This window comes from Scleropages formosus, chromosome 14 (assembly GCF_900964775.1).
Source record: "Scleropages formosus chromosome 14, fSclFor1.1, whole genome shotgun sequence".
NCBI classification, from domain to species: Eukaryota; Metazoa; Chordata; class Actinopteri; order Osteoglossiformes; family Osteoglossidae; genus Scleropages; species Scleropages formosus.
In genome coordinates, this window is record NC_041819.1 from 14,651,199 (window position 1) to 14,676,637 (window position 25,439).

Genomic DNA, 25,439 nt, shown 5'->3' on the forward strand with positions numbered 1-25,439 from the left:
CAGTAACACAGGGCGTAAGGCCGGAGGGGGAGGGGACACACCCAGGACAGGACACCAGTCCATCGCAAGGCACCCCAAGCAGGACTCGAACCCCAGACCCACCGGAGAGCAGGACTGTGGTCCAACCCACTGCACCACCGCTCCAGGAAAAATATTTTGCTGTATAAAGTGGTAAAATAATTGTAAGTTTCACTGGTTACAACACCACCACTCACAAAAGGTATTTTTGTTTTATTGGCACTGAGAGATAAAAAGGTATTACTCATCCACAATTTTTTATCATTAAATGTCTAAGAGAAATAACATGATGGCTGCCAAGGATTAAAACAAGCAGATATCCAAGCGTCATCGGCATATGAGTGAAAATTCACATTATGCTTACGAATATCAGTCTACGGAAGTATATAGAGTGAGAACAAAAGCGGACTCAGCACAGAACCCTGAGGCACACCACATTGAACCGCAAACAAGGATGAAAAGATGCAGTTATCAGAGGCCTAGACCATCAGGTTAAGGCACTGCCAATGCAGAGGCATGCTTGGTAACCAAGGAGATGCAGATTTATTTGTACTGGCGTCTCCACGAGATCAGTGCCAGGATGTCACTCTTCATTCAGATTTGACCCCAGCGGCAGGGTTCGGGCCCGCTGGAGCTCCATGGTTCCAGATCTAGGCCATCGCCAGCAGAAAGATGTGTAACGGCATGGCAGGGACAAAACCTTTTAGATTTAGTCTGTGACTCCATAAATAACTTATTCTACAAAGAACTCCATGGTTGAGACCCAGAGGAAACTCTGTGAGCCTCTCTAGACATTCTTCTGTCTGGTAGAAGTCTGAACAGAGTTAAAAGGTGCTTTACTGCATATGTGTCAAGCACACATGACAAAGCAGCATGCACACACCAAGTATGAAACCCCAAATAAAAACTGATATGTGCAAACCATGGACAGCAACTTGATAATCTTAACATGGAAAGTGCAGAGAAACCTATTGACCCATGTGGACTGATGCATAAACTGACACATGACTGTAGTGGTGATGCTCTGACAGAGGGAAGGGAAAAAAAAACAAGCTCATCGTGATCTGAATGTGCACAGACACACACACACACACACACAAAAAGAGACACACACGCTCTGCCTGTAAACCCAATATCCTCTCTGGCCCTTGGGGCATTGAGTGTACAGGCAGCGCAGGAAGAGAGAGACTGCATTATCCAAATCAAAGCCCTGAATTATCAGCCATAATCAATGCGTTTGCCATTACCCCAGCTTGGGCAGCAGGCAGGCGAGGGCAGATGCAGGGGCTGCGCAAGGCAAGGGGATACACGCCGGTCGGGGGTGCTAAGAGGTGAAAAGCACTAAGACAGATGAATCCAGAGGTGGGTGGAGAGGAGGAGTGTGCAGGTCCAGTTAACCGGCGCCCACCCTGCTGGGCCACCCCGAGCGCTGGGGCCGTGGGGGGGGGGCATGTTGCCTGGGCACAGCAGGGGACAGGGGTGGAAGGTCAGGGGTCCAGGAGGGCTGCAGGTGGGTCATGTTGGGTCACGAGTCTTGCTCCATATGGATGTTGTAAGGATAGGGTTTCTTAAAAGATCATTTTAAAAAGTAGATATTTGTCCTGAACCATTTATTAATATCATATTTTTTCAAAATTTCAATTACATATATATTTTTTAAATTACCTGTGTTCTCAAAAGTATATCTCTGCACTCTCAAAATTTTGTGAGCCATTTGCGGGTGTTTTTTAAAATGAAAGTGTTACAATGCCTGGGGTTCGAGTCTCGCTTGGGGTGCTTTGCGACGGACTGGTGTCCCGTCCTGGGTGTGTCCCCTCCCCCTCCAGCCTTGCGCCCTGTGTTGCCGGGTTAGGCTCCAGCTCAGCGCGACCCCGCATGGGACAAGCGGTTTCAGACAATGTGTGTGTGTGTGTGTGTGTGTGTGTGTGTGTGTGTGTGTGTGTGTGTGTGTTACAATGTTCAACTTCAAGAGCTGGTTTATTTGTAATGATAGTATTCATTAGTATTCCAAACGCACCCCATCCCTCACCCTACATTCAGGATCCTGACTTTGGAACCAGAACTGGACAGTCCTCATTAGGTCCCCATGTATGAAACAATGTACTTGTCTGTCATATTCATCTGTTGCATTATTAAAGAAGCTACAAAAATATCTTATAGAACAGCATATTTCCTATAATTCTCATATGTTTTCATTCATTATTCTTGCATTATTGCCACCCTGTCACCTATCTGTTTCATTTTGGGAACTGGCTGATTTAACTCACTTTGTTTTTGGGGAGATCCTATGATAATCCCATGACAATGGAGGCCAGTAGGTGGTGTAGTGGTTAGAGGTGGGGCCTTAGGAATTTGAGGTTGCAGGTTCATACCCCAGTGCCTGTTGTAATACCCCTGGGCAAGGTATTTACCCTTAAATTGCTTTGCTAAAAACTACCCAGCTGTATAAATGGGTTAATCATTATAAATTACTTTGGAGAAAAGCACGAGCTGAATGCAGAAATGTAAGTTTTTACCTCCTTGGTACATTCTGTTGTATAACTATGTATTCTTTTCTGTGCTAATAAACAAAACTAATGCAGGCATACAGTATTTATCAGCATATCCAAATTGCATCATATGCATTCCAGATGCGAACAGTGTAAAGTGGTAAATTCAGCCAGTTGAACATGTTCTGACAATAGTTAAAACGGTGGTAAAATAGTGGTCGACTCCCGTGTACTCTTAACGATCTGTTTTGTAGGCTGGTAGCCAAGGTGAGGGATTTCGGCTTTAATTCTTCTCTTCCTCCACAAGTGATGACTTGTTATACACATCCTCTGTTTGTTCTGTCTGTCCAGCCCATCCCCACTACTGCATCATACACTGATTTTAGTCTATCGTTTTTAACTCCACAAGAACCTCAAGATGAAGGTCCAGTCTTTACCATAATAATTTTTGTACACAATATATGAGTGATCTTAAAGATTAGCAGCCCTGATCTGAATGATTGATATATAACAGGATTAAGCATGACCTTTATTTTCATTTCTCACCGAAAGACCCATAGAAATCTGTGTATGTGAGGCAGAACACGGCTAAGTGCACATTGTCCAAATTTGGTGTGTTTCAATGCTGGGGTCGAGTGTTTGCTGCTGTTTTTTTAGATGAAAGAATGAATGATAAAAATATTCTGAACTACAAAAATAGGTGGCTTTGCCCCTTTGGGGCTCAACCCCCAGCTAATATTTAGATTTCCAGAGAATGTGAGCGGAGTCCTTCTGATACTCCCTCTGGGCTTTCTCTTTCGTACGATGGGAAAGCAATACCCTGGAACTGTGAATTAACTGTTTCACAATGCTGCACGATAACTCAGCGCTTGCCCTTCAGAGCCATTATGACCTCATTCATGCCGACTCAGGCTAATCTAATATTCTGAGCTAATGCTAGAGCCACCATGTGACCTTCCAGCGCCCCCTGTGGTCACCAACGCGTTATTGCAGCACAATTCCAAGGTGCCGTGATAGACTGGCATCCCATCCAGGGTGTACTCCTCCTAGCCTAGTGCCCAGTGGTTCTGGGATAGGCTTCAGATCACTGTGACCATGACAATGACCAACACTTATTCAAAGTGAGCGTGTGACAGTGAATTCTAAGGTCAAAGCACTCATGGATGGATGAATAGATAGATAATGAAGAAAACTGCATTGAAAACCCTGCTGCAAAATCATGTCCTAAGATTCCCAGAGAAAGCAGCGGTTGTAGCTTTTCCAAGCCTGCAAGGTGGTACGTCTGAGTCCACCGGTTTCCGCTCAGTCATTTCCTAGGGCCACAGAGACCTAGACGCACTTTGTACTGCTGTGACCTGGACTAGCTGCTTTTTCTGAAGATTACCATCTGCATCAATAAGTGACTGCTAGTATTATATTGAGGATCATAGAGAATACTGGTGGTCTTCGTAGCTCAGGTAGATGCTTGAGGTGTTCAGTTGTTCACCAAGCTTGGCTTTTAGGTCGCAAACATTTCATCAATGTGACATCATCAGAGCACAAATTGGGCAATTTGTGTTGGATGCTTCCTCCTTTATATATGGTTTGATGGGTGGGATTGTCTGAAGCTTGGATGTGATTGGTTGGTTGCATGTGACCTTGAGCATGAGCAGTTTTTCTGACTTCTGATTGGTCGGTTGCTGGTTTCAAACCGGAACCTGTTCGATACTGGTTCGGTCCTCGTTGGTCCTTGCATCGTATTGGCTCGTAGATGGGGTCAAGTTAAATATGTTTGTTTATGGAATTGACCGAAGAGTACCAGGCCTCAAGGAACTCCCTCGAATGTTTTGTACCTGCCTGGGCAAGAATTTCTGTATTGTCCATATTGAATGTATGTCCTTCTTGATCCTGGTGTACAGATACCCCGGACAATGGGTCATGCCTCCTGGTGGTCAGCGTGTGTTCACGGAGCCGAGTTGAGAATTATATTTGTGGTTCTTTCTTTCTCCCCATTCATTCACCACATTTTACAAGTGCTAAGAAGAAGTGACTAAACATTTCACAGACCCCTCATTGTCCATTGTTTTGCAGGTGCAGAAGAAAGGACGGGAGACAAATGATTTCGTACACAGAGTAGGTGTTTTACTGCCAACAGTAACAGTTAATTAAAGCCAAAGTCCAGTGTCATTTACAAGCGTACAAGGGCAGGCAGTGCTGGTCATGGAGAAGCACAGAGGAGGCTAACATTAGTTGATGTTGTTGCTATCAAAGGCTTTGCTGATTTCATCATTACAGCTTTAGGGATGAGTCTGGACCATGGACATCACACACAAGTGGCAGAGATGCTGAGAACAGCTCACACTGCAGTGTAGCGAACTAAACCAGTGTTCTGATATGGTCATGCGTCTGGGGCTTTGTGCTTTCCACAACTGACATTTGTGTCCATGGTGTGTGTGTGTGTGTGTGTGTGTGTGTGTGCATGCACACGCGAGTGAACAATTATGAAGTGTAACTCAGTTTTAACTCTTTCACCTCATGCAGCATCATCTGCTCTATGAGGGTCATTGCCAGTCCGACGGGGGGAAGGGATGTTGAAGATGTTAAAGATCCAGACTGGCACTCTTATTTGCTGCTTCGCCCGCTTTGCAAACAGCCCCATCCAGGCTAGTGTACAACACTGATGTGTATCGGTTCTGCTACATTCGAACCCATGCGTGTCAGGGAGTCGCTTGCCCAGCATGTGGGCCATCATTTCAGGATGTGTGTTTCTGCAGTTGCTGTGATGTCACCCTCCCTCTGCCCCATGTGCCTCTCACCACTTCCCCATGGTCCATGCCACTCTCCCATATTCCCTCTCTCAGTCAGCACAAGCGACCCCCCCACACTACAGTTTACACCTCAATTTTAGCACAGCGAGAAAATAAAACAAAAAAACTTCATGTTCCATTCCGAAAAATAACTTCACCACTACCGCAGACAAAAAACTTAAGCCAAATAAGATTAGAGAAAAATATCAATACAAGTAAACAGTGTATATTTTAACAGCATGAACGTTTACCAGGGCCCTTGAACACCTGGAGTGGGTACAAAAATAATAAAGGTTTTGGGCCTGAAGGACTGTGGTGATTTGGGACACTGCAGGACACTGAAGCTGCCACATCATTAAAGAATGATATTATTTCACTCACTTAGCCTACAAATGTTACATTTTTACCCAAGCACCTCACTCAAGATCGTGAGTACCACATTTTCACTCCACCTACATGAATTTAAAACTAGAACCCTTGAGAATATTTTTTAAAGATTCACTACGCCACCTGCTGCCCGTGAGCAAAACTGCATCGATGCCATGTTGTCTTTCCTCCCACCTGCCTTCCCAACTCCAGCAGGAAGTTCAGGACCACACAGGTGCCCACATTCAAAACCACATCTAGTAATTCGAACCCTAACCACCCTGAGGAGTCCTGGACACCCTGCAGTGAGAAGAAAAGAGTACAGCGGGGAGGAACAGTGGGATGGGGTGGGGGGGTGCCAGCTTCTGGGTCTTCTTGACCCTCATTCCTGTCAGAAAGAAAGTTTCTTTAAGGAGGGGTAATGATTTTCAGTCCTAAACAAAAAGAAGATAAGCGTCCTTATGACGGTGGAGACACCTGGCGTGTGAAGGTTACACCACCTGTACGAGAAAGGGTGGCGGCGGGTGGGCAACGCCCCCCTAGTGTTCAAACATGTATTACTTATGACTGTCTTATCAAATGCTGAACCCACAAATTTCCTTCATTGAAGGTGACATCTCAGCATTTCCTCCCCTGGTCCTCAGGTGTTCCAAGTTGGACCTTGGGTGTCATGAGGACCTTCAAGACTCTGATGGAAACACAGCTCTAATGTACCTATTTGTAGGCCTGTTCGGTGCTCTGAACCACAATGGTCTTGGCCTCCTTCACTGGAGATGTGGTCTGGTAGTCATCACCAAGCAGACCCAGGATGGGGTACTGGTTCATGTACCTACATGTGAAGAAGCCCAGAAATTTTAGTTTGTGTTATATGTACTATACAACACAACACGGTTTCAGGCTAGCTGTCAAAAGGATGTGAGATGACCATGAACAGCAAGGATGAAGCACCTTTTAGTGATGACGGTTCTGGTGACATTTGTCGATTTGTCATTCCTCTCTTGCTTGAGCCACTTGATCTCCTGCAGAGGGTCAAGAACTCAGATCTGTGGCAAAGTTCTGGACTTCTATACTGGAACACCATTAATAGGTTTATTGCCCACTCAGTCTGTGTAGTCTGCATGTTCTCCCTGTGTTCAACTGGGTCTCATTCAGATGCTCTGTTTTCTCCCGCAATCCAAAAACATTTCAGGTGAACTGGTGACTCTAAATTGTCCGTAGTGTGTGTGTGTGTGTGTGTGTTACATTGTTGTGTGAATGCTGTAGGTAGTTTACTGTAGTCTATCTACTATTGTAAGTCACCTTGAATAAAGGTGTCAAGTAAATATTAAATAATCACTGTACGATGCTTTGAAGAAAAGCATCTGATAAATGAAAAAATATAACGCAACTAGATGGTCTTTTGACGATGATGACCTCTGACCTCCTCCTGCCGTTTGACGGTGCTCTCCTGTTGCTCCAGCTTTGCGAGCAACTCCGTGATGCGCAGTTCCAGGCTGCTGTCGCTCATTGTCTGTGTGCTGTACTCTGTCTTCATCTTGATGAGTTGGGCCTGACCCAGATGCAAAACCCAACACCAACACAGCAGACATGTTAATGCAGGTACAGATAAAAAGCGAGACCTCACAAAAGCAGTTATTACTGAAGCTCTCGCTAACTGTAACAATGCTTCGGTGACGTCTTTGACAAGCAAATCCAAGAGCGCACAGAGCTCACACTGGATGTAAGTGGTGGCGTCATAAAGGATGAAACGATGACATCCTCTTTGACTGAGAAACCAAGTTTAAAACCCTTCCAGCCACATCTCATTTACTGGAAGGGTGAGAAAGAGGAGGTTACCCTGAGACTCTGGATCTCGTTGTCCTTCTGGTCACGCATGGAGTTGAGTGACTCGTTGTACTGCTTGGAGAGCTCCTCCGTTTTCACCTGGAAGCTGGAACTGCTGCCCTGTCCGGCCAGCTGAGGAGGCAGTTCAGAGAAAGAGCAGGAGGCTTCTTATTAAAATGACAACTCATTCATTTATCTGCATACTGCTGTCATTTGTCTCTCTCACCTCCACCCCAAAGCCAACTAATTTTCATCCCAGTTGCATGATTGTTGTAGATCAGTGTGGAATTTTTGTGATAAGGCTCACGGCACTCTTACAGCGCTAAGAAATCTTGGAGAGTAGAAGGTCATTCTTCTCAGAAACAGTTGCCATGAAGGAAACGGCTCACCTCATCTTAATGGCTAAAAGCAGCTGACTTGGTCACTAGGAAGGCCTCACACAGCACACCTATGCTCCAAGTACCTCTACTGTACATGAAATCTGTTTTGGGAGCAGCCCAGACTGGACATGGCGTATCTACTCGATAAAGAAGGACATCTGTTAGGTGGGGCACCTTCTGCCTCAGCAGTTTGTTCTCCTGTTCCAGTGTCTTCAAGCTGCCATCGAGCTCCTTGATGCGATAGTCATGTCCCGACTTCATGCTGCGACTGTCCAGCAGCTGCGTTTCCAGGTTGCTCCTGACCAGGGTGCACTCTTTCAGAGAAACCTGCAGGACAGGGGTTTGCAACGCTGACTTGGCTGGTTTGGAGAACATAAACTCAGTCCCACTGAAGATCTCAAGGTCACTTTTCAGGTAAACAGCTTATTTCTGCAGTGGCTGACAATACACACACACACACACATTTTCAGAACCGCTCGTCCCATACGGGGTCACGGGGAACCGGAGCCTAACCCGGCAACACAGGGCGTAAGGCCGGAGGGGGAGAGGACACACCCAGGACGGGACGCCAGTCCGTCACAAGGCACCCCAAGCGGGACTCGAACCCCAGACCCACCGGAGAGCAGGACTGCGGTCCAACCCACTGCGCCACTGCGCCACCGCACCCCCTGGGGCTGACAATAATTCATGATTATTATATTACTCAGCTGAAGTGGAGGTGACACCATGGATGTAGCTATGCTGCTGACCCGAGGCCACAGAGAGGAGCTGTACCTGCAGCTGCCGGTTGTTCTCACGCAAGGCTTCCAGCATTCGGTCGTATTTCAGGGCCTGGTCAGCTCTGAAGCTCAGGTCCTTCTCCAGCTCCTCCTTCTCACTCTGCAGGCGCTGATGGCAACAGATGCATATGAGCTGCATGTGAGCTGCCAGAATTCCTATGTGCCCGGACCATGTGTACGTGTACAAATGGCAAATAAAGTTCTATTCTATTCTATTCAGTTGCCAAAGGTTTTGCGGACTGAGACTCTTAATATTAATTTTTCAGTTGGTATTCGACTTAGGACAGGGCAGGGAACAATATGTGGTATACACACACACACACACACACACACACACACACACACACACCGTTAGAAGCTGCCGGTCTTGCATGGGGTCACAGCGAGCCAGAGCCTAACCCAGTAACACAGGGCGCAAGGCTGGAGGGGGAGGGGACACACCAAGGACAGGACACCAGTCCGTCACGAGGCACCCCAAGCGGGACTCAAATCCCAGACCTACCAGAGAGCAGGACCCAGCCAAACCCGCTGCGCCACTGCACCCCCATAGAATAATAATACACACACACACACACACACACACACACACACACACACACACACACACACACACACACACATTTTCAGAACCGCTTGTCCCACACAGGGTCACGGGGGAACCGGAGCCAACCCGGCAACACAGGGCGTAAGGCCGGAGGGGGAGGGGACACACCCAGGACAGGACGCCTGTCCGCCGCAAGGCACCCCAAGCGGGACTCGAACCCCAGACCCACCAGAGAGCAGGACCCGGTCCAACCCACTGCACCACCGCACCCCCTAGAATAATAATATAAATACAGTATTATAACGACAGTTTCATGCTGCACTATTATTTTTGTTTTTTCTTTACTGCTTCAGCAGAAAACACAGTAGATGGAGCAGTTGGCGTTAGTTCTCAAAACAAAGCACAGTAAAGCTTAAAAAGTTGGTTTACTGCAGTTCTCACCAGATGTCCCCCACCACACACTTGCATGTCTCTCCTGTGTCTTTTTACACTGCTGCCTTATCTCCTTGTAGCAGGAACAAAAACATTCCAACATTTTCTTCACCCAATCCCAATTAAATGGAATTTTACCAGTAGCAGAAGCACTCTTCCAGAAATTTCTACAGCACTTCATATCACAGACACACATTAAAAGCATATGGAGATTAATGCCATTTGGTCAATGATATAATAAAAGTAATAATAGTAGAGAAAGGTGGATCTAAAGCATAATAAATAATAATATGATAATCAAAAGTAAATTGTAGGGATAATAATTATGCAAAAAATAGGTACACTCCAACAAAGTTCCTTATATTTACTCTTTATTATATCATTATACTTTACTTTCAATTTTTCTTACTCTTTATTATTTCATTCACTATATGGTATACATTTTTGCCTTATTTTTTCACCACGACCCTCACCAGGAAAAGCGGAAGGAAACCGACACATTGACTTGCTCCTTTTTATTTGCCCATGCATGACTTTTCTATTCTTTGTCTGCTGTGGAAATTCCTGGAACACTAAGCTCCTCTGTAGATGGTCTGTTTTATGGCTTGGGGTGAGAAGAAGAGTGCGGAGTAACTGGAGTAACCAGGCGCGGCAGAGCACAGCCCGCTGATTGCTATCGGTAACATCTAGTGAGATCCTACACATTTGTCATAAATCAGTTTTTTAAGATTACTTGTGCCTCATCACTGAGACTCCAAAGAACTTGGAAGTGGTCGAAAACTATCCATTCCAACCGGTTGATGGGATGGCTGTCGCAAGTCGAGGACCACCTACAATTGCTTAGCAGGTGCTTCTAAAGAGCGAACAGTTTTATACTCGATTCAGACTGACAGTCAACTTATTGACGCAACCCAGGTTAAGTGCCTTTCTCAAGCGTACATGAATGGGACACTTCCACACCCTCAACAGTTATGTCACCTGCTACCCTTACCTCCAGGTCATTTTGCAGGTGGCCCAGCTCTTCCCTCAGGCTGCTAAAGGTGGTCAAGAGAAGGCGCATGGTCTTGTCAGCAGTGAGGCGTGTCTAGGAGCAAAATCGAGATCAATTTCTGGGACTGATGCATGCAGTCCAGGTGAGGCATCTCTCTCCAGCACACCCTGACAATATACTTTCATGGGATCTGTAGCTGCACCTAGTCCCACAGTCTCCACTCCTCAGTGTCCATTTTCATTACTTATGTACTTGTATTCAGGTGTGTCTCAGGTGTTTTGTTTGGGCCTACCTGCAAGAGGTATCGGATCTGCTGCTTGGTCAGCTCAGACATGCCTTTTGGGATCAGGGCCTCCGTCTCTTCTTTCTCAACCTTTGGAGATAGACAAGAACTTGACCCAGACAGATTCTCTTAGATGAGACTTAAAGAGTTCTGAGCTTCAAACGCGCAAACTGACCAGTCGCATAACGTTACTAAGTACAATCAAAAGCGATGCCCTCCCTACCTTGTAATCAATGGTGGGGTCCAGCAGATGTTTTCTGTCGATATTAAGACAAACATAAAAAAGTATTAAGCTCTTACAGTCAAGGGCTGGAAACTGCTTTGCTGACGATAGGGGAAAAAAATTTAGAAATTCATAAAAGTAATAAAACTTTACACAGAGAGAATATATAGAAACAATATTCTGAAGGGGGCACAATATGAAACATTTGTCTGAGACACAAACCTGATATCTGTCTCAGATATCACCTGCCCTGCCCTCAAGACAGATCAGTGCTTGTTGCATATTTTGACTGTCAACATTAACCCATAAACATTAAGAATATTGTTAATGCTTTCATGTGGCAAAAGATTTAGACACAGTTTGACACATTATATTATGTGACAACATATGTATGAGGCAGAGGCAGAAAGTATCCACAGTAATCTTTATGAGACGAACACAGATTATTGCATATTAGTTTGACTACTCCTCATATATCGTATACATAAATATTGACATATACAACATGACATTCTGTATATCAGTCAATGTGTCACACCCGCGGCCTCCACACCTGCTACCGATCAGAGAGGGAGGTATAAAGGGGCCGTGCCGGTACACCTGCTCGCGGAACCTCATCCAGAGCAACCGCGTCTCCGGTGCATCTACGGACAAGCGACCTCCTTCCTATTTCTCCCTCGTTCCCGTCTCCGTGATCTTGACCCTCGCTATTCTTCCTCGACCACGTCTTTCGTCTCGCCCTTCGGACCCAAGCCTGTCCCCGACAACGGTTTTTACCTTTCCCCTTTGGTTTGTACCAAATGAACGCACCTTCATTTGGGTTCCCTGCAACACCGCCTCGCCTTCGCCTCTTTCGGGATGACACAGTGACATTTTATCTTTGGCAAAGCCCATAGCAGGCGTAGCTGGTTACATTGTGTACAATGGCAACAAATGCTTCTATAGAGCGGGCTGGGAAGTGAAGGAGCCCATACCGTCCCCTGATCTTGGCCACATGCTCCGAGATGTGGGTGTGGATGTCGCAGGTTTTGCGGTAGACCTCTGCCAGAAGTTCCCCGAAGAAGCGCGTGTCCAGCTTCTCCTGGGGCTCCACTTTGGACACCTCCTGCTGGACCACATACTCTGGCACATTGTTCGTCTGGGTGATGCTGCTCTGCTCCAGCAGAACCTCAGTCTGAGGACCAATGAGACAGAAGGAGGAGCCTTCAGTGACGCCTCCAGCCCATAGTTCACTGAGGTTGAACCTCTGTGTAGCTGAGGTCCAAATGCATTTTTAATATGGGTTTAAGCACAATAAAAAAAAAAAAATAATAATTTTAAAAAAATCTCCAAATTATTTATGGAAAATTATTTTTAAATTACTGAAGTGTTCAAAGAGTCTGTGAAACCAACCGGTAACCCTTCACCTCGTGATCCACGTCAGTTTGCATGTAACAAGTGTCCTTTATCAGTACCAGCGGGGTTGTACCTCCTTCGTTCACACATATGCAGGTGTATCTGTCTCAGGTCTTAGCAGATTCAGTCTTAATATCCATTTGCAACTCCCTTTGGCTACCAAATTATAGGAGTAGGAAAGGGAAATAAAACCCGTAGAAAATAAAATCATCACACTTCTCCCAGCATCATCACACGGCTACGACTTACAACTGACGCTGATCTCTAGCAACACTGGCGGGTTATCCATAAAAAGTTTTATGGCTGCTAAGGCTTCAATCAATACAGAAGGGCAAGTGCAGGCAAAGCGGCATCACGGGCAAAACCATGTGTTCTTTAACCGCTTCCTTGCGCATGGGTACTTCCCTGCGGGAGTAGGAGATTAGTACGTGTTTCGACTGGTTGATAAACAACAAAGTGATGTGCCACGTGATCGACTGGCGAGCAGATGTTTGTTCAAGAGCTTTTTGTCATTCACAAACAGTGTGCAATTTTTGGTGAAGGGCTCTGTTGCATCCCGGATTTAACGTTGGCTCATTGGTCATATTTATATTTACATTTATTTACTTAGTTGAAGCTTTTTCCAAAGTGACTTATTCAATTTTACCCCTGAATCCAGATGATTTACCCATTTATACAGCAGGGTAATTTTTACTGTACTGATTCAAGGTAAGTACCTTGATCAAGAGTAGTGCGGTAGGAGTGGGATTCGGTCCTCGGTCCTTTGAGTGCACGGTGGAGCTCTAACCACTACGCCACCTGTTGCCCCCACTTGTTGCCCTACATCGCTGCCAACACTACTTTGCCAGAGAAAATTGCACGTCAACTCAAAAGATGGAGCTTTCTCCTTCCCATCATCAGTGCGCTGTGATAACAGAATGCACCAGTTCACGCCAACTATTTATTCCAACATACTAAACACCACACAACACAAAGACAAACACTCACGCACAAACTCAACAGCCTGCTTTCATTTCCAAGAATAGTCATGTAAATTCCGTTGGTATGAGCTCATGGGACACCTGCTAAGTCCAGAAGGTACATAACACAACCACACGGTTCAGTGGAAGAGCCCATGAAATGCTAAATTCCATGGTGACTGACTTGATTGCGCAAACATCCAAACTATTAACTGGTACGGTAAAGTTCTCTAATACTTGGAATGGATTATATAAAAAAGTTCGTATCAGCACCATCGGTACCATGGCCCAATCTTGTTTACCATCCAACGGATGGTGAGCGTTCCTCTAACCCTAACCCTTAATGTCACAAGACAGCCTGCTAGAGATCCCCTCTTAAATTGTGGTACGTATGAAACTAAACCAAAGGTGGGAGAGCACGTGCCCGCTTTCCAAAATGGTTATGTTTTTTTGTAAGGGGAACAGATGCCTTCATCAGCGTGCACTTTGGAGGAAAGCATCTGCTGAATGATAAGAACGTAAATGCTGAAACATTTAGATCACCTTGAGCAGTCTAATGAGAGGGACAGTCAGGCAGCCACTGCCAGCCAACTAGACTTATGTGAACAACCAAAGTGCTGGAAGATGTGGGCTGCAGGGCGAACTGTGATCCACTTCTCTGCCAACTGGCTGCAGGCACAACAAAAAAACACTAAGGGTTCTTGTTTTTAGGAATGCTTTCCAGGTTGGGGTGTTATGGTATAGCCGTATTTATGTTTCATTTCAGCAAAACTACACACGCAGAAACTGCTTGTCCCGAGCAAGGTCGCGACAAACCGGAGCCCAACCCAGCAACACAGGGCGTAAGGCTGGAGGGGGAGGGGACGCACCTATGACAAGGCGCCGGTCCGTCACAAGGCACCCCAAGCGGGACTCGAACCCCAGACCCACCGGAGAGCAGGCCCTGGCCAAACCCACTGTGCCACTGCACCCTCACTCAGCAATACTAAGTTTGATTTTTTTAAAAAAAAAGAAAAAAAAAACCTGCGACTTGCCAGCTGGCTCTCAAACAAAGGCGAGGAAAGGGCCGGTCCAACGGGTATTGCTTCTGCATTCCGGTGTGGGAACGCCCTCACGGCAAGGCAACACTTGCTCCAAAGTTAGTCTAGTCTCATGGGAAAGAGTGTGGGAGGTTCCCTACCAGCACAGACAATCTGCAGCAGATCCACGTGACTGTCGCTCTGCTGACAGCTTGAAAGGGAAATGTAAGGTGAGCAACAGGGGACCAAAAGAAAACAGTGTCAGAACAACTGTGAAAGGTATAGGATCGTAAAGAGCCAGGCTTCACAAAGGTGCGACAACCTGGGCAGCGTGGCGGGACGTGGGTTTTGATCCCCACTTTCGTCTGCATGTTCTCCCCCGTGTCCATGTGGGTTTCATCCAGGCGCTCTGGTTTCCTCTCATAATCCAAAGACGTGTCTCAGGGGAACCGGTGACTCTAACTCTCCCACAGCGTGCGTATGCGTGTGCTACACCGCTGCGTTGTACGGATTTTACCGTAGCGTATCCAGCACCGCAAGTCACCTTGATAAAAGGTGCCGGTTAAATGCTGGTTAACAAGCGGCGAACGTCGCTTTGGAGAAAAACACCCGCTACATGAACAAATGCTCGGCCCTGGTTTTCACAATGGAGCCGTGCGGGTCGCGCGAGACAGTGAAACGCGCTGCTTCCGCATCGCCAGTCTCCCCCCTGCAGCGCGGTAGAGAGCAAAGTACAGAGCGTGGACCGCGGCGAGAATGCTGCACGTTATGCGGAAATAAAGTTAAACATTACCCATCGCTAAGGGCTGCGCTCACCGTTCTCAGCACATACCACGACGCCACTGCTGATTAAGGATGTCAATGACTGACCTGTTTCTCTTTTTTGATTAATGCGCCTTCAGTAGCTCTGTGCCGGCTGTGCGGTTTATTTGTGTTACTTCATTTAGCTGATACTTTCCTCCAGAGTACCTTACGGTGTTTGTGTCCTAATTTAATTATATTTACCCTGCACCGTCTCAGCTTTACTCATAATCCCACTTGAATCCACACCTCCCTCTCTTGCTTGTTTCATTCACTTATTCTTCCGCTTATTTACGTTTCTCGTTACTTTATTTGTGTCCGCGTGTACAAATACATCATATGGTGTATGTAGGTATGCTGTACGTTGTACGCTGCTTCAGCCAAGGTGAATTTCCCTTGGGATTAATACAAATCAATTTGTTTATTTAGAAATCTGAGTAATCTTCACTGTATCAATAAGTACTTCAATCAGGCATACTGGGGTGGGGTTCAAACCCATGTCCTTCGGGTGGAGGGAGACCCTCAAGCACAGTATATGGGCATGAAACGGCAGTGCTCTCCAAGTGGGTATTTCTCATCCAGGACTTAAATAATTCATTGACTAAGCCACTGTCAGTCGTGAGCGTGCTCACAGTGGGATGAATCCCCTTTGACAATCTGCATAATTTCTAATCTTTGTATATTTTTTACAGTCTAATTAACGAAGTGTAAGACGTTAGCTTACTACAGTTCTGTCAGTTATTATTAATTTTCTCCTCAGCACATGCAAATATATTAGAGAGGGAATGACAGAATCTGACTCATTGATACAGTGAGGTATTCCTATGACACGGGGTATCAGCGGAAGGTAAGTACTGTGATTAAGGTACTGCAGCGGGACGGGGGCTTGAACCAGCAACCTGTAGGATACCAGAGTAGGGCCCTAATGTCAGTCTGCTGCTCCATCTAATGTACTTCTTCATTTGTTTTCTGGATATGGAGTCGGTGCGCACGCGCACACACGCGCACGCTCGCTCACACGTTCACATGCTCACGCCATTCTGAGCCAGCTGATTACATGATGTCACCTTCGTTATGTCTGCCCGCTTCCAAAACAACTGAAGATAACATAACCGATAACAAAAATATTCACTGTTTTGATTTGCACTACTGGATGGATTATGACACAGCAGTGACACTTGTCCTACAGCAGTTCCGTCTCCTCTCGGGCAGCGTCTCGCAGGATCACCGCAAAAAGAGGTTAGCAGATACCCAGAAAGCATCAGGGCAACAGTGCGATACTGACGGAACGTCCCCAGCGACGAGGGCTCGACGGGGAGCGGTGCCTCCCTCTTCAGACGATCTCCGTTCCGCTCGAAGAGGCGGAAATTTAAAGAATGTTCAACCTCTAAACACCCAGAGAGACTATTATTTTCCTGAGAAACTCCAGTTACTGTGGAAATCCTCGTTATTCCATCCATAAGCTCTAGTCCCACTGACATGAAGGTGCTGCTTATTGAGAATTACCTTTTTTTGTGTACATTAGCAGGTCTGGAGATGTTCCGAACACATCATAAGCCGTTGTTTAATGACATGTTTTGGCAATGTCGACTTCAGGGATGGCAGACCTGTAATGACAGGTCCATCCTTGTTCTCCTCGTGGCTTTGGGTGTGGGACTGACGCCCCACTGCCCGTGTCATCCTGCAGACTCGGCGGATGACCTGCAGGTCCAGACAGCGCCCCCCCTTCCGGCAGCTGTGACTGGAAATTCGAGTCGAATCTCTTCTAGGGCTCTCCAGTTAACTAAGTGCGGGAGAACGTCAAACCCTGTTTAGGGTGGAGGGAATCCCTTTGTCAGAGGCCATGCAGCAGTAAGCGGTATGACTCGGCCATAATAACACTTAACAGGAAAGCGAGAAGGAATCGGTTAGAGCTTTTAATAAGAATTTCAGTGTGGGGTAGGACTCCAACGAACAGTGACGGAAATATTCATTGGCTCTATTGCTTCAACTTTCTAAAATGAGCAACACACCCTCCAGGTGAACCTCAAATTACAATGTGTGACTTACAACGGACATCCCATAAAGCTCGATATTCTTGAGTCCTGATGTTCCGTCATGACGTCTCTCGCCAACTACAAAAACAGGAGTACTTTTAGTTTAAAAAAAAAAAAAAAACTGTAGAAATGGAATTCAGATTTACACATTTGTGTTAAACATGGTGGGGGGGGCAGCGGGTTTGACCCGGTCTTGCTCTCTGGTGGGTCTGGGGTTTAAATCCCGCTTGGGGTGCCTTGTGATAGACTGGCATCCCGTCCTGGGTGTTTCCCCTCCCCCTCCAGCGTTACGCCCAGTGCTGCCGAATTAGGCTCCAATTCGCCGCGACCCCACTTGGGACAAGCGGTTTCAGACAACGTGTGTGTGTGTGTGTGTGTGTGTGTGTTAAACATGGATACATGAAAGAATCTGAATTTCTTGTGTACCTGAAAATTAATTTCATTTCCATACTTCTCGTAAATATCAACATGTGCTTGTCCAATGCAAGGTCGTATTGGTCCAGAGTCTATCCCAGAGGCATAAAGGTGTGAGGCAGGGTACAATTTGGACGGGACGCCAAATCATCACAAGGTAATCGCACACATTCATTCATACACGCAAACTCAAACGCTAAAGGCAATTCAGAGTGAGCAGTTTACCTGAAACATGTCTTTGAAATGTGGGAAGAAACCAGAGCACCTGGAGGAAAGCCACACGAACATGGGCAGAACATGCAAAACTCCACAAAGACCGAACTGGATTGAAACCCACATCAGAACCCACAGCCCTGGAGCTGTGCAGCACCAGCACTAGCCACTGCACCACTAAGTTGTCCGACTTGATTTGCAAAACACCAAAATTGTTCGGACTCCTTTTGGAATTTTTTGAGGATTTTTTTTTGTAAATGCAAAGAAATTTTAATGACTACAGAGACAGCGCAATATGATATATACGTATGTTCAGATAGCCTAAGGTCTACAAAGCAGATGGTGTGTTTCTCAGGGAGTAACACTACTCGGTGCATCCAGTGTGTCTTATATATCTGCTGACAGCTTCTGTCTTTTGACTTGTGCTGCAGGACCAGCTCTTCTTACCCCAGAGCACCTGATATTCAATTGCGCGCCGTCCTTCGCACGCTATCCCGCCGAGCCGCGTTTCTTAACTCGGGTGCATCAAGTGCAGATTTCGCAGTGCCTCGAAGCAACATAGAAAAAAACTAGAAGGAAAAAACTAAAGGGGCAAGTTTAAAACATAAAATATTTGACAGGCTAATACAGACTTCAGGCTTCGCTCTTTCTTCCTGGCTTTCGCACACACCCAGCGGTGGCGCTTGTTTACACTGTTTTTGCACACGAAACACAGCTCTCACCCGAACCGCAAACCCCATCATCTCCAAAACCGACGGTCCTCACAGACCCCACCCATGTATCTGTGGTTGTTGCCAGGCTGCAATCTTTCGGGGTACGAAGTGTAACCCCTGTACCGTCAGAGGGTTCATCACAACTTCATCACGTTCATCACAACACTCTTTAAAACATAACTTTAGAGCCAAAATCACCTACAATTATTCATTCAGCGTGCGCTTTTCTCAAAAACAAGCGACAATGTTAAGATACATACAGCGATTTGGCCGTTTATACAGCTGGGTCATTTCCACCGGATCAATTTGGGGTAAGAACCTCGATCAAGGCAACATTTCTCCAAAGCAACTTAAGCTACTATGATTTACCCATTTATACAGGGTAATGTTTACCATATCGATTCAGAGTAAATACCTTGATCAAAGGGGCTACAGCAGGAGCAGGAAATCAAACCTGGGTCCTTTGAGTGTGAAGTGGCAGCTCTGACCACTACACTACTGGAGCCCCCACCGAATGCCTCTACAAAGCAAACACAACTTTGGACAACATTGGTTAATATTAATCTTACCGTTCCTGCTTTCCCCATTTCCGAGCAGTATAATCCCATATAGTTATAATATATAATATAGTTGTTTAGCTGAAACTTTGATCCATGCAGGTGCGTAACGACTGGTCGGGTATTGGGGACCACTACATTTTACCAACAATACCTAGTGGAATTATATACAAATATTAGGGGGAACAAATTAAGGGTTGTGTGAACACTGGGGAAACATGGATCCCCCCTTCCCTGTTACACCTATGGATTGTTTGAATTTTTCAACAGAAAATTACAGAGTGAAAAGTCAAATGCAGCCTGCAGCTATTGCTGGTTAGACCTGCAACTCCTCATCATCAACTACACTAAAGCTCTATTCTGGTTCATGCTGGTTTAAATCACGCAAGGTCACCCCCCCTCCCGAATCGTGTTATTACACAAGTTGTTTGTTCACAGGGGGAGCGCAGCAATGCAGCAGGTTTGGTTGGGGCCTGCCCATGTCGGGGGTCTGGGGTTTGAGTCCTGCTTGGGGTGCCTTGCGGCAGACTGGCGTCCCGTCCGGGGTGTGTCCCCTTGCGCCCTGTGTTGCCGGGTTAGGCTCCGGCTCTCCTTGGGACAAGCGATTTCAGACTGCGTGTGTGTCTGTTCACACCTTCCTATGGAAGGAGGAGAAGGGAACAATTCCAGCGGCACGGAGCTGGTTCCAAGTACAGGTCGAAAGAGAGCGCAAGATCCCACGTTCGCCCGGTCCCACCAAATGCCAACGCCCAGAGAAAGGGGTGGAACCCTCAATCCCACAGTCAATGAATAATCTTCCAGAAATGATACTGCCCGAATCTTGATCTTCCACCTGCTGCGGCGCCAAACATGGCCACAGACACAAAGGAGCATGATTCATTTCACAGAAGTAGAATGTGGAAATGGGTGTATGTATGCAGCAGGGGTTGAGCATATACAGTATACAGGCATCCTTGATTTAAAAACTCTATATCCAAAATTTCTGTATAAAAGCTCTTGGCTTTTGATACCTTATTTTCGATTTATGTAACAAAAAAAAAAAATATTTACCCAAAGCATGTCCCAAAAAATTTGAATTTCAAGTTGAGTGAAGCACAAGTACAGTAATGTACTGTAGATGGCATGTCTGCACTTAGATCTCTCAGTCGGTTGGTCTATTAGTGTTGATCTAAGAGAGTGTACTCTTATGGGAAGCGTATGAAATTTCACAGAAGTGCCTGTCGGCTGTATTGGGTGTGTTATTGAACTGAATGGTTGCGGAGACAGCAGAGCAATTAGCAGAAATAGTTTAGGCGATGGCTTTTTAGGTAATGTATGTCCGTTATAGCAACAGTGCGTAGTTTCAGAAAGTTGTTCACAATAAGCACTACGTGCTCAGTGGAGCCTTTTTTTTGGTTTATTGCTACTCCTGATCCATTAAAAAGAGAAGTGGGAATTACCCTGGAGCACTAAGTGTGCAAATGTGTTTTATATCGCGCTGAATTCATGTGCTGATACTCATATAGGTGTACAGTGTTGTAGTGATATTTAGGAAAATCTGCTTGTGGTTTAGGGGGGTGCGGTGGGACAGCGGGCTTGGCCGGGTCCAGCTTTCTGATGGATCTAGGGTTCAAGTCCTGCTTGGGATGCCTTGCAACAGACTGGCATCCCATCCTGGGTGTGTCCCCGCCCCCCTTGCGCCCTGTGGTGCCCGGTTAGGCTCCGGTTCGCCGGAACCCCTCTCGGGACAAGCGGTTTCAGCCAGTGTGTGTTTGTTGATTTTTTGATGAACTGACAATTCATTATTATTTTTCCCCTTTTAAAATAATGGGAAATAAGCTTTCCACACCATTTTCAGGAAATGATTAATGTTGTAAATCGAGGGTTGCCAGTATATTATCAATTTAACAATGCAATGGTACAACAGATTGCGCTGTGTGTTTCAATCAGAGAGAGGAGGAGCACATCCTTCTTCGTGCATGTGCATTTACATTTATTTATTTAGCGGACGCTTTTCTCCAAAGCGACTTCCAATGAAACTATGTAGTGTTACTAGCCCACATGCCTTATTCACCAAGGTGACTTACACTGCTAGAGACATCATTTACACTGGATCACTCAGCCACACAGCAACAGAACACACTCTCTCTGTCACTCACACACTATGGGTGAACCTGAACAGCATGTCTTTGGACTGTGGGAGGTAACCAGAGCACCCGGACGAAATCCATGCAGACACGGGAAGGACACGCAAACTCCACACAGACTGAGTGGAGATCGAACCCACGCCCTCTCGCAACACCCAGATGTTGGGAGACAGCAGCACGACTCGCTGTACGACCATGCTGCCCAGCACTTGCTGTGCTATGCTAAGTACTCCAATACTTGCCTCCTTGGAAACAGATGTAGGGCTCTTGACCGAGGACTGGCTGCACACGGAAGGAGATCTTTCACCGGCAACCTATGGGAGGCAAAGTAAGGAGAACCAATGAGGAAGCAGGTCAGAGCGCTCACCGCAAGCCACACCCACCAAATAACTTGGCACCCCCTGAAAGGACACCACATTGTCACTGCCGGCAGCTTCTCAAAGGCGAGCCTGTGTAATTCTCCAGAACATGGCAAGACTCTGTATGGATTGCTGAGGATGTCACTCATTCATTGATTATCAACAATCACTTGTGATCTGCAGGGTCAAGGAGGTTCAGAGTCTATCCTGGAAGCAAAGTGTGTGAAGCAGGGTACACCCTGGATGGGATTCCAGCCCGTCACAGGGTAATCACATAGACTCATTCATCACACACATACACAAAGGACAATTCAGAGCTACCAGTTCACTTGGAACGTATGACTTTGGACCGTGCAAGGAAACCAACGCAAACACTGGGATTACATGCAATCTCCAGACAGACAGAGCTGGATTCGAACCCACATCTGAACCCACAGGCCAGGAGCTGCCTTGCTCACTATCATTAACCACTGGTCAACCACGCCACCTCAGGACCTCTTTCTAATCCAGGTGACCGACTTCCCCAACTTGACAACAGTATGCTTCGTAATCCCTAATGCCAAAACAAATGGATTCCAGTGAGGGACTCCAAAGCATCTCACACCTTCATTTAAAGGGTGAATGATGCTGAAAATGCAAATAGAAGGAAAATATTGGTGTACTGCAGGTGTGTGTAGCTGCTGCTTCATGCCTCATGTCTCCTGGGTGTATCCCAGTTCTTGGGTGTGATCCAAATTTTGAATACACTTCATCTACCACTGTCTCTAGTGAAAAAATGCACTATAATTTGGCCTGCCAAAAAGTGTCTGTACGCCCCTCGAATCCCTGCCAAATTCTGTCACTGCATCTAGCCCAAAATATAAGGTATCACATTTTATTGACGCTAGATGCACTTATTTTAGAAGCATTTCCATGTGATGAGCCAAGTTCTTTAACCAACTGCCACACCTAGGCCCATTATTTTAATAAGAAAATATGTTTTGGATAGTGACTCAGTCACCTTTAAATTTTGATGTTCTCCAGAGTGCAAATGTTGTCTAACGAAAGGAAAAAAATTTTTTAAACATTATGAGAAGATTAATTAAGATAAACCGCTGAAAAGCAAACAACTACATATTTAATAAATAAAGCATACAGAAAAAGTGCTAAAAATCTAAAAAAATCTAATATATTCCTCTGGCAATCCACCTCCTGGAGTTGTCTGAAGTGCATTTCTATACACGCACATTTTCTGAATTGCTTGTCCCATACGGGGTCGCGGGGAACCGGAGCCTAACCCGGCAACACAGGGCGTAAGGCCGGAGGGGGAGGGGACACACCCAGGACGGGACACCAGTCCGTCACAAGGAACCCCCAGTGGGATTCGAACCCCAAACCCACTGGAGAGCAGAACCCGGTCCAACCCACTGCGCCACCGTGCCCTCCTCTGCATTTCTATAACTCGATGCTTTTTTGTTGCTTATTTTGAAGAAACTTATCTAAGATCATCTACATGTTTCATTTATTATTCATTTGCAGATTTTAAGATAGGAAATGTATTTTCATTTTAGACTTTAACTGTCGACGTACTGAGAAACAGGTTTCTACTTAGCTCTGTCCCATGTTACTCCAAAAATGTATTAATACTTCCGTGCAACATTAAAACCCTCATAAGGTTATCTAAGACATTCAGTTCTCGGGGTTATAGCGTCTCAAACATTCCATTTCACCTTTGCCATGAGCCATTAATTACTGTAGTCTATTACTATAGTCTGATTATTTTCTATAGGTAAAACAGTAAAATGGACCTATTCATGGACCTATAAAAAAGTACAACTGATTATTTTCTATAAGTAAAACAGTAAAATGGACCTATTAATGGACCTATAAAAAAGTACAACTGATTATTTTTTATAACTAAAACAGTAAAATGGACCTATAAAAAAGTACAAGATTATTTTCTAAGTAAAACAGTAAAATGGACCTATTAATGGACCTATAAGAAAAAGTATAACTGATTATTTTCTATAAGTAAAACAGTAAAATCGACCTATTAATGGACCTATAAAAAAAAGTATAACTGATTATTTCTTATAAGTAAAACAGTAAAATGGACCTATTAAAAAAGTACAAGATTTATTTTCTATAAGTAAAACAGTAAAATGGACCTATTAATGGACCTATAAAAAAGTACAACTGATTATTTTTTATAAGTAAAACAGTAAAATGGACCTATAAAAAAGTACAAGATTTATTTTCTATAAGTAAAACAGTAAAATGGACCTATTAATGGACCTATAAGAAAAAGTATAACTGATTATTTTTTATAAGTAAAACAGTAAAATGGACCTATTAAAAAAGTACAAGATTTATTTTCTAAGTAAAACAGTAAAATGGACCTATAAAAAAGTACAAGATTTCTATAAGTAAAACAGTAAAATGGACCTATTTTCACTGTTTGAGTTATAGAAAATAATGATCAGTTGTACTATTTTTTTTTTTATCCAGACTTAAAATCAAAGGCAAGGCTGTATAATATTTTCTATCAGTTTTCTCTTTGCCTTAAATTTTCGACTTTTATTGCAATACCGTACGTGCTGCTATCTAACGTACTTAATAATAATAATAATAATAATAATAATAATAATAATATTATTCCACTCACCTCCTGCTGCTCACTAGCGGTGTACTGCACAGCGTGCGCGCTCTCGCTGACCCCGGCCAGGCTGAGCCCCGCCACTTTCTGCACGTACACAGGTGAAACGGCCTTGTTGGCCACGGCGCCGTTCACGAGCACGTACGACTCGTGCACGTTCCTCTGATCCACCGGCACCAGGTAGCGCAGCGTCCCGTACATCACGTTCCCGTCCACCGCGGGCCCGTTGGACACGTACCGCACCTGCGACACCGGCAGCGTAGACACATTCACGGCGCGGAAGGACGCCGCGGTGGAGCCCGGCAGCTCCGCGCTCACGTAGCTGAGCGACGGGGACACGGGGGACGGGGTGGCGAGGTCCGAGGACGCGCTCGCGCTGCTGTAGTTCCTCGTGAACTGCATGGTGGACATATTGTCGTTGAAGCGCTAAACGACACGGAACTGCGGCGCCGTAAATAAAAAGGAGAAGAAAAAAAAAAAAAATGACAACGTGTATTTATATATGTCCGAAACCGTATATGTCGATCTAAATGTGCGCGAAAATGAAGAGAAACAAACGACGGGAAGAGTGAAGTGCGACGGAAGGTGGACCGCGCGCCTGGTCCTGTGGTCGGACTCTCGGAAACTTCCTCAATACCGGCGCGCCCGCGTGTGTGTGTGTGTGTGTGTGTGTGTGTGTGTGTGTGAGAGAGAGAGAGAGAAAGAGAGAGAGAGCAGACACGCCACCCGTGTGTGTGTGCTGTGGAGCGACGGCCGTCCTGCACTGTTTCAGCAAGCATTAACAAAACATAAATACAAAATAACAATAAAATAAAATACACCGCGGCTGGACTGCTTTTAACGGATTGAACTATAAATAAAATTACACCTTTTTTTTTTTTTTTTTTTACTTGCTTGACACTTGTGCTTACTTCTAGTACTTCTAAATACAATATTTACTTACTTTTATTTATTATATACAAGATACTGTATTTAATATTAAGATATTATGATGAAGAGTGAATGTGCTGTATTTTTTTTATGCTTTGCCCAGAACACTGAAACGGCGCTGCGTAATTCGGAGTGTAAAAGCGCCGTTTTGTGCGCTTGGGGAAAGA

The 25,439-nt window shown here is 45.4% G+C and overlaps 1 protein-coding gene across 1 annotated transcript; it reads right to left on the reverse strand.

Moving 5' to 3' along the window:
- Positions 1 to 4,607: 4,607 nt before the first annotated feature.
- pof1b (POF1B actin binding protein) lies at positions 4,608 to 25,022 on the reverse strand. Its single transcript, XM_018728583.2, has 13 exons — positions 24,352 to 25,022; positions 21,591 to 21,662; positions 12,090 to 12,289; positions 11,116 to 11,149; positions 10,902 to 10,982; positions 10,610 to 10,702; positions 8,638 to 8,751; positions 8,038 to 8,190; positions 7,496 to 7,615; positions 7,080 to 7,208; positions 6,608 to 6,678; positions 6,374 to 6,488; positions 4,608 to 6,047 (listed from the first exon to the last, which is right to left on the reverse strand). The coding sequence occupies exons 1-12, from the start codon at positions 24,751 to 24,753 to the stop codon at positions 6,374 to 6,376; spliced, it is 1,584 nt and encodes a 527-aa protein (XP_018584099.2). The 5' UTR covers positions 24,754 to 25,022; the 3' UTR covers positions 4,608 to 6,047.
- Between the last annotated feature and the right edge of the window lie 417 nt (positions 25,023 to 25,439).

What these genes read in the sequence shown, in the direction of transcription:
- pof1b (XM_018728583.2), bottom strand. Translation starts at nt 24,753, where the DNA reads ATGTCCACCATGCAGTTCACGAGGAACTACAGCAGCGCGAGCGCGTCC. An exon ending in CCGCTAGTGAGCAGCAGGAG is followed by an intron (nt 21,663 to 24,351) that starts GTGAGTGGAATA and finishes TGCCTCCCATAG; the next exon opens with GTTGCCGGTGAAAGATCTCC. An exon ending in ACCCCACCATTGATTACAAG is followed by an intron (nt 10,983 to 11,115) that starts GTAGGGAGGGCA and finishes CTATCTCCAAAG; the next exon opens with GTTGAGAAAGAAGAGACGGA.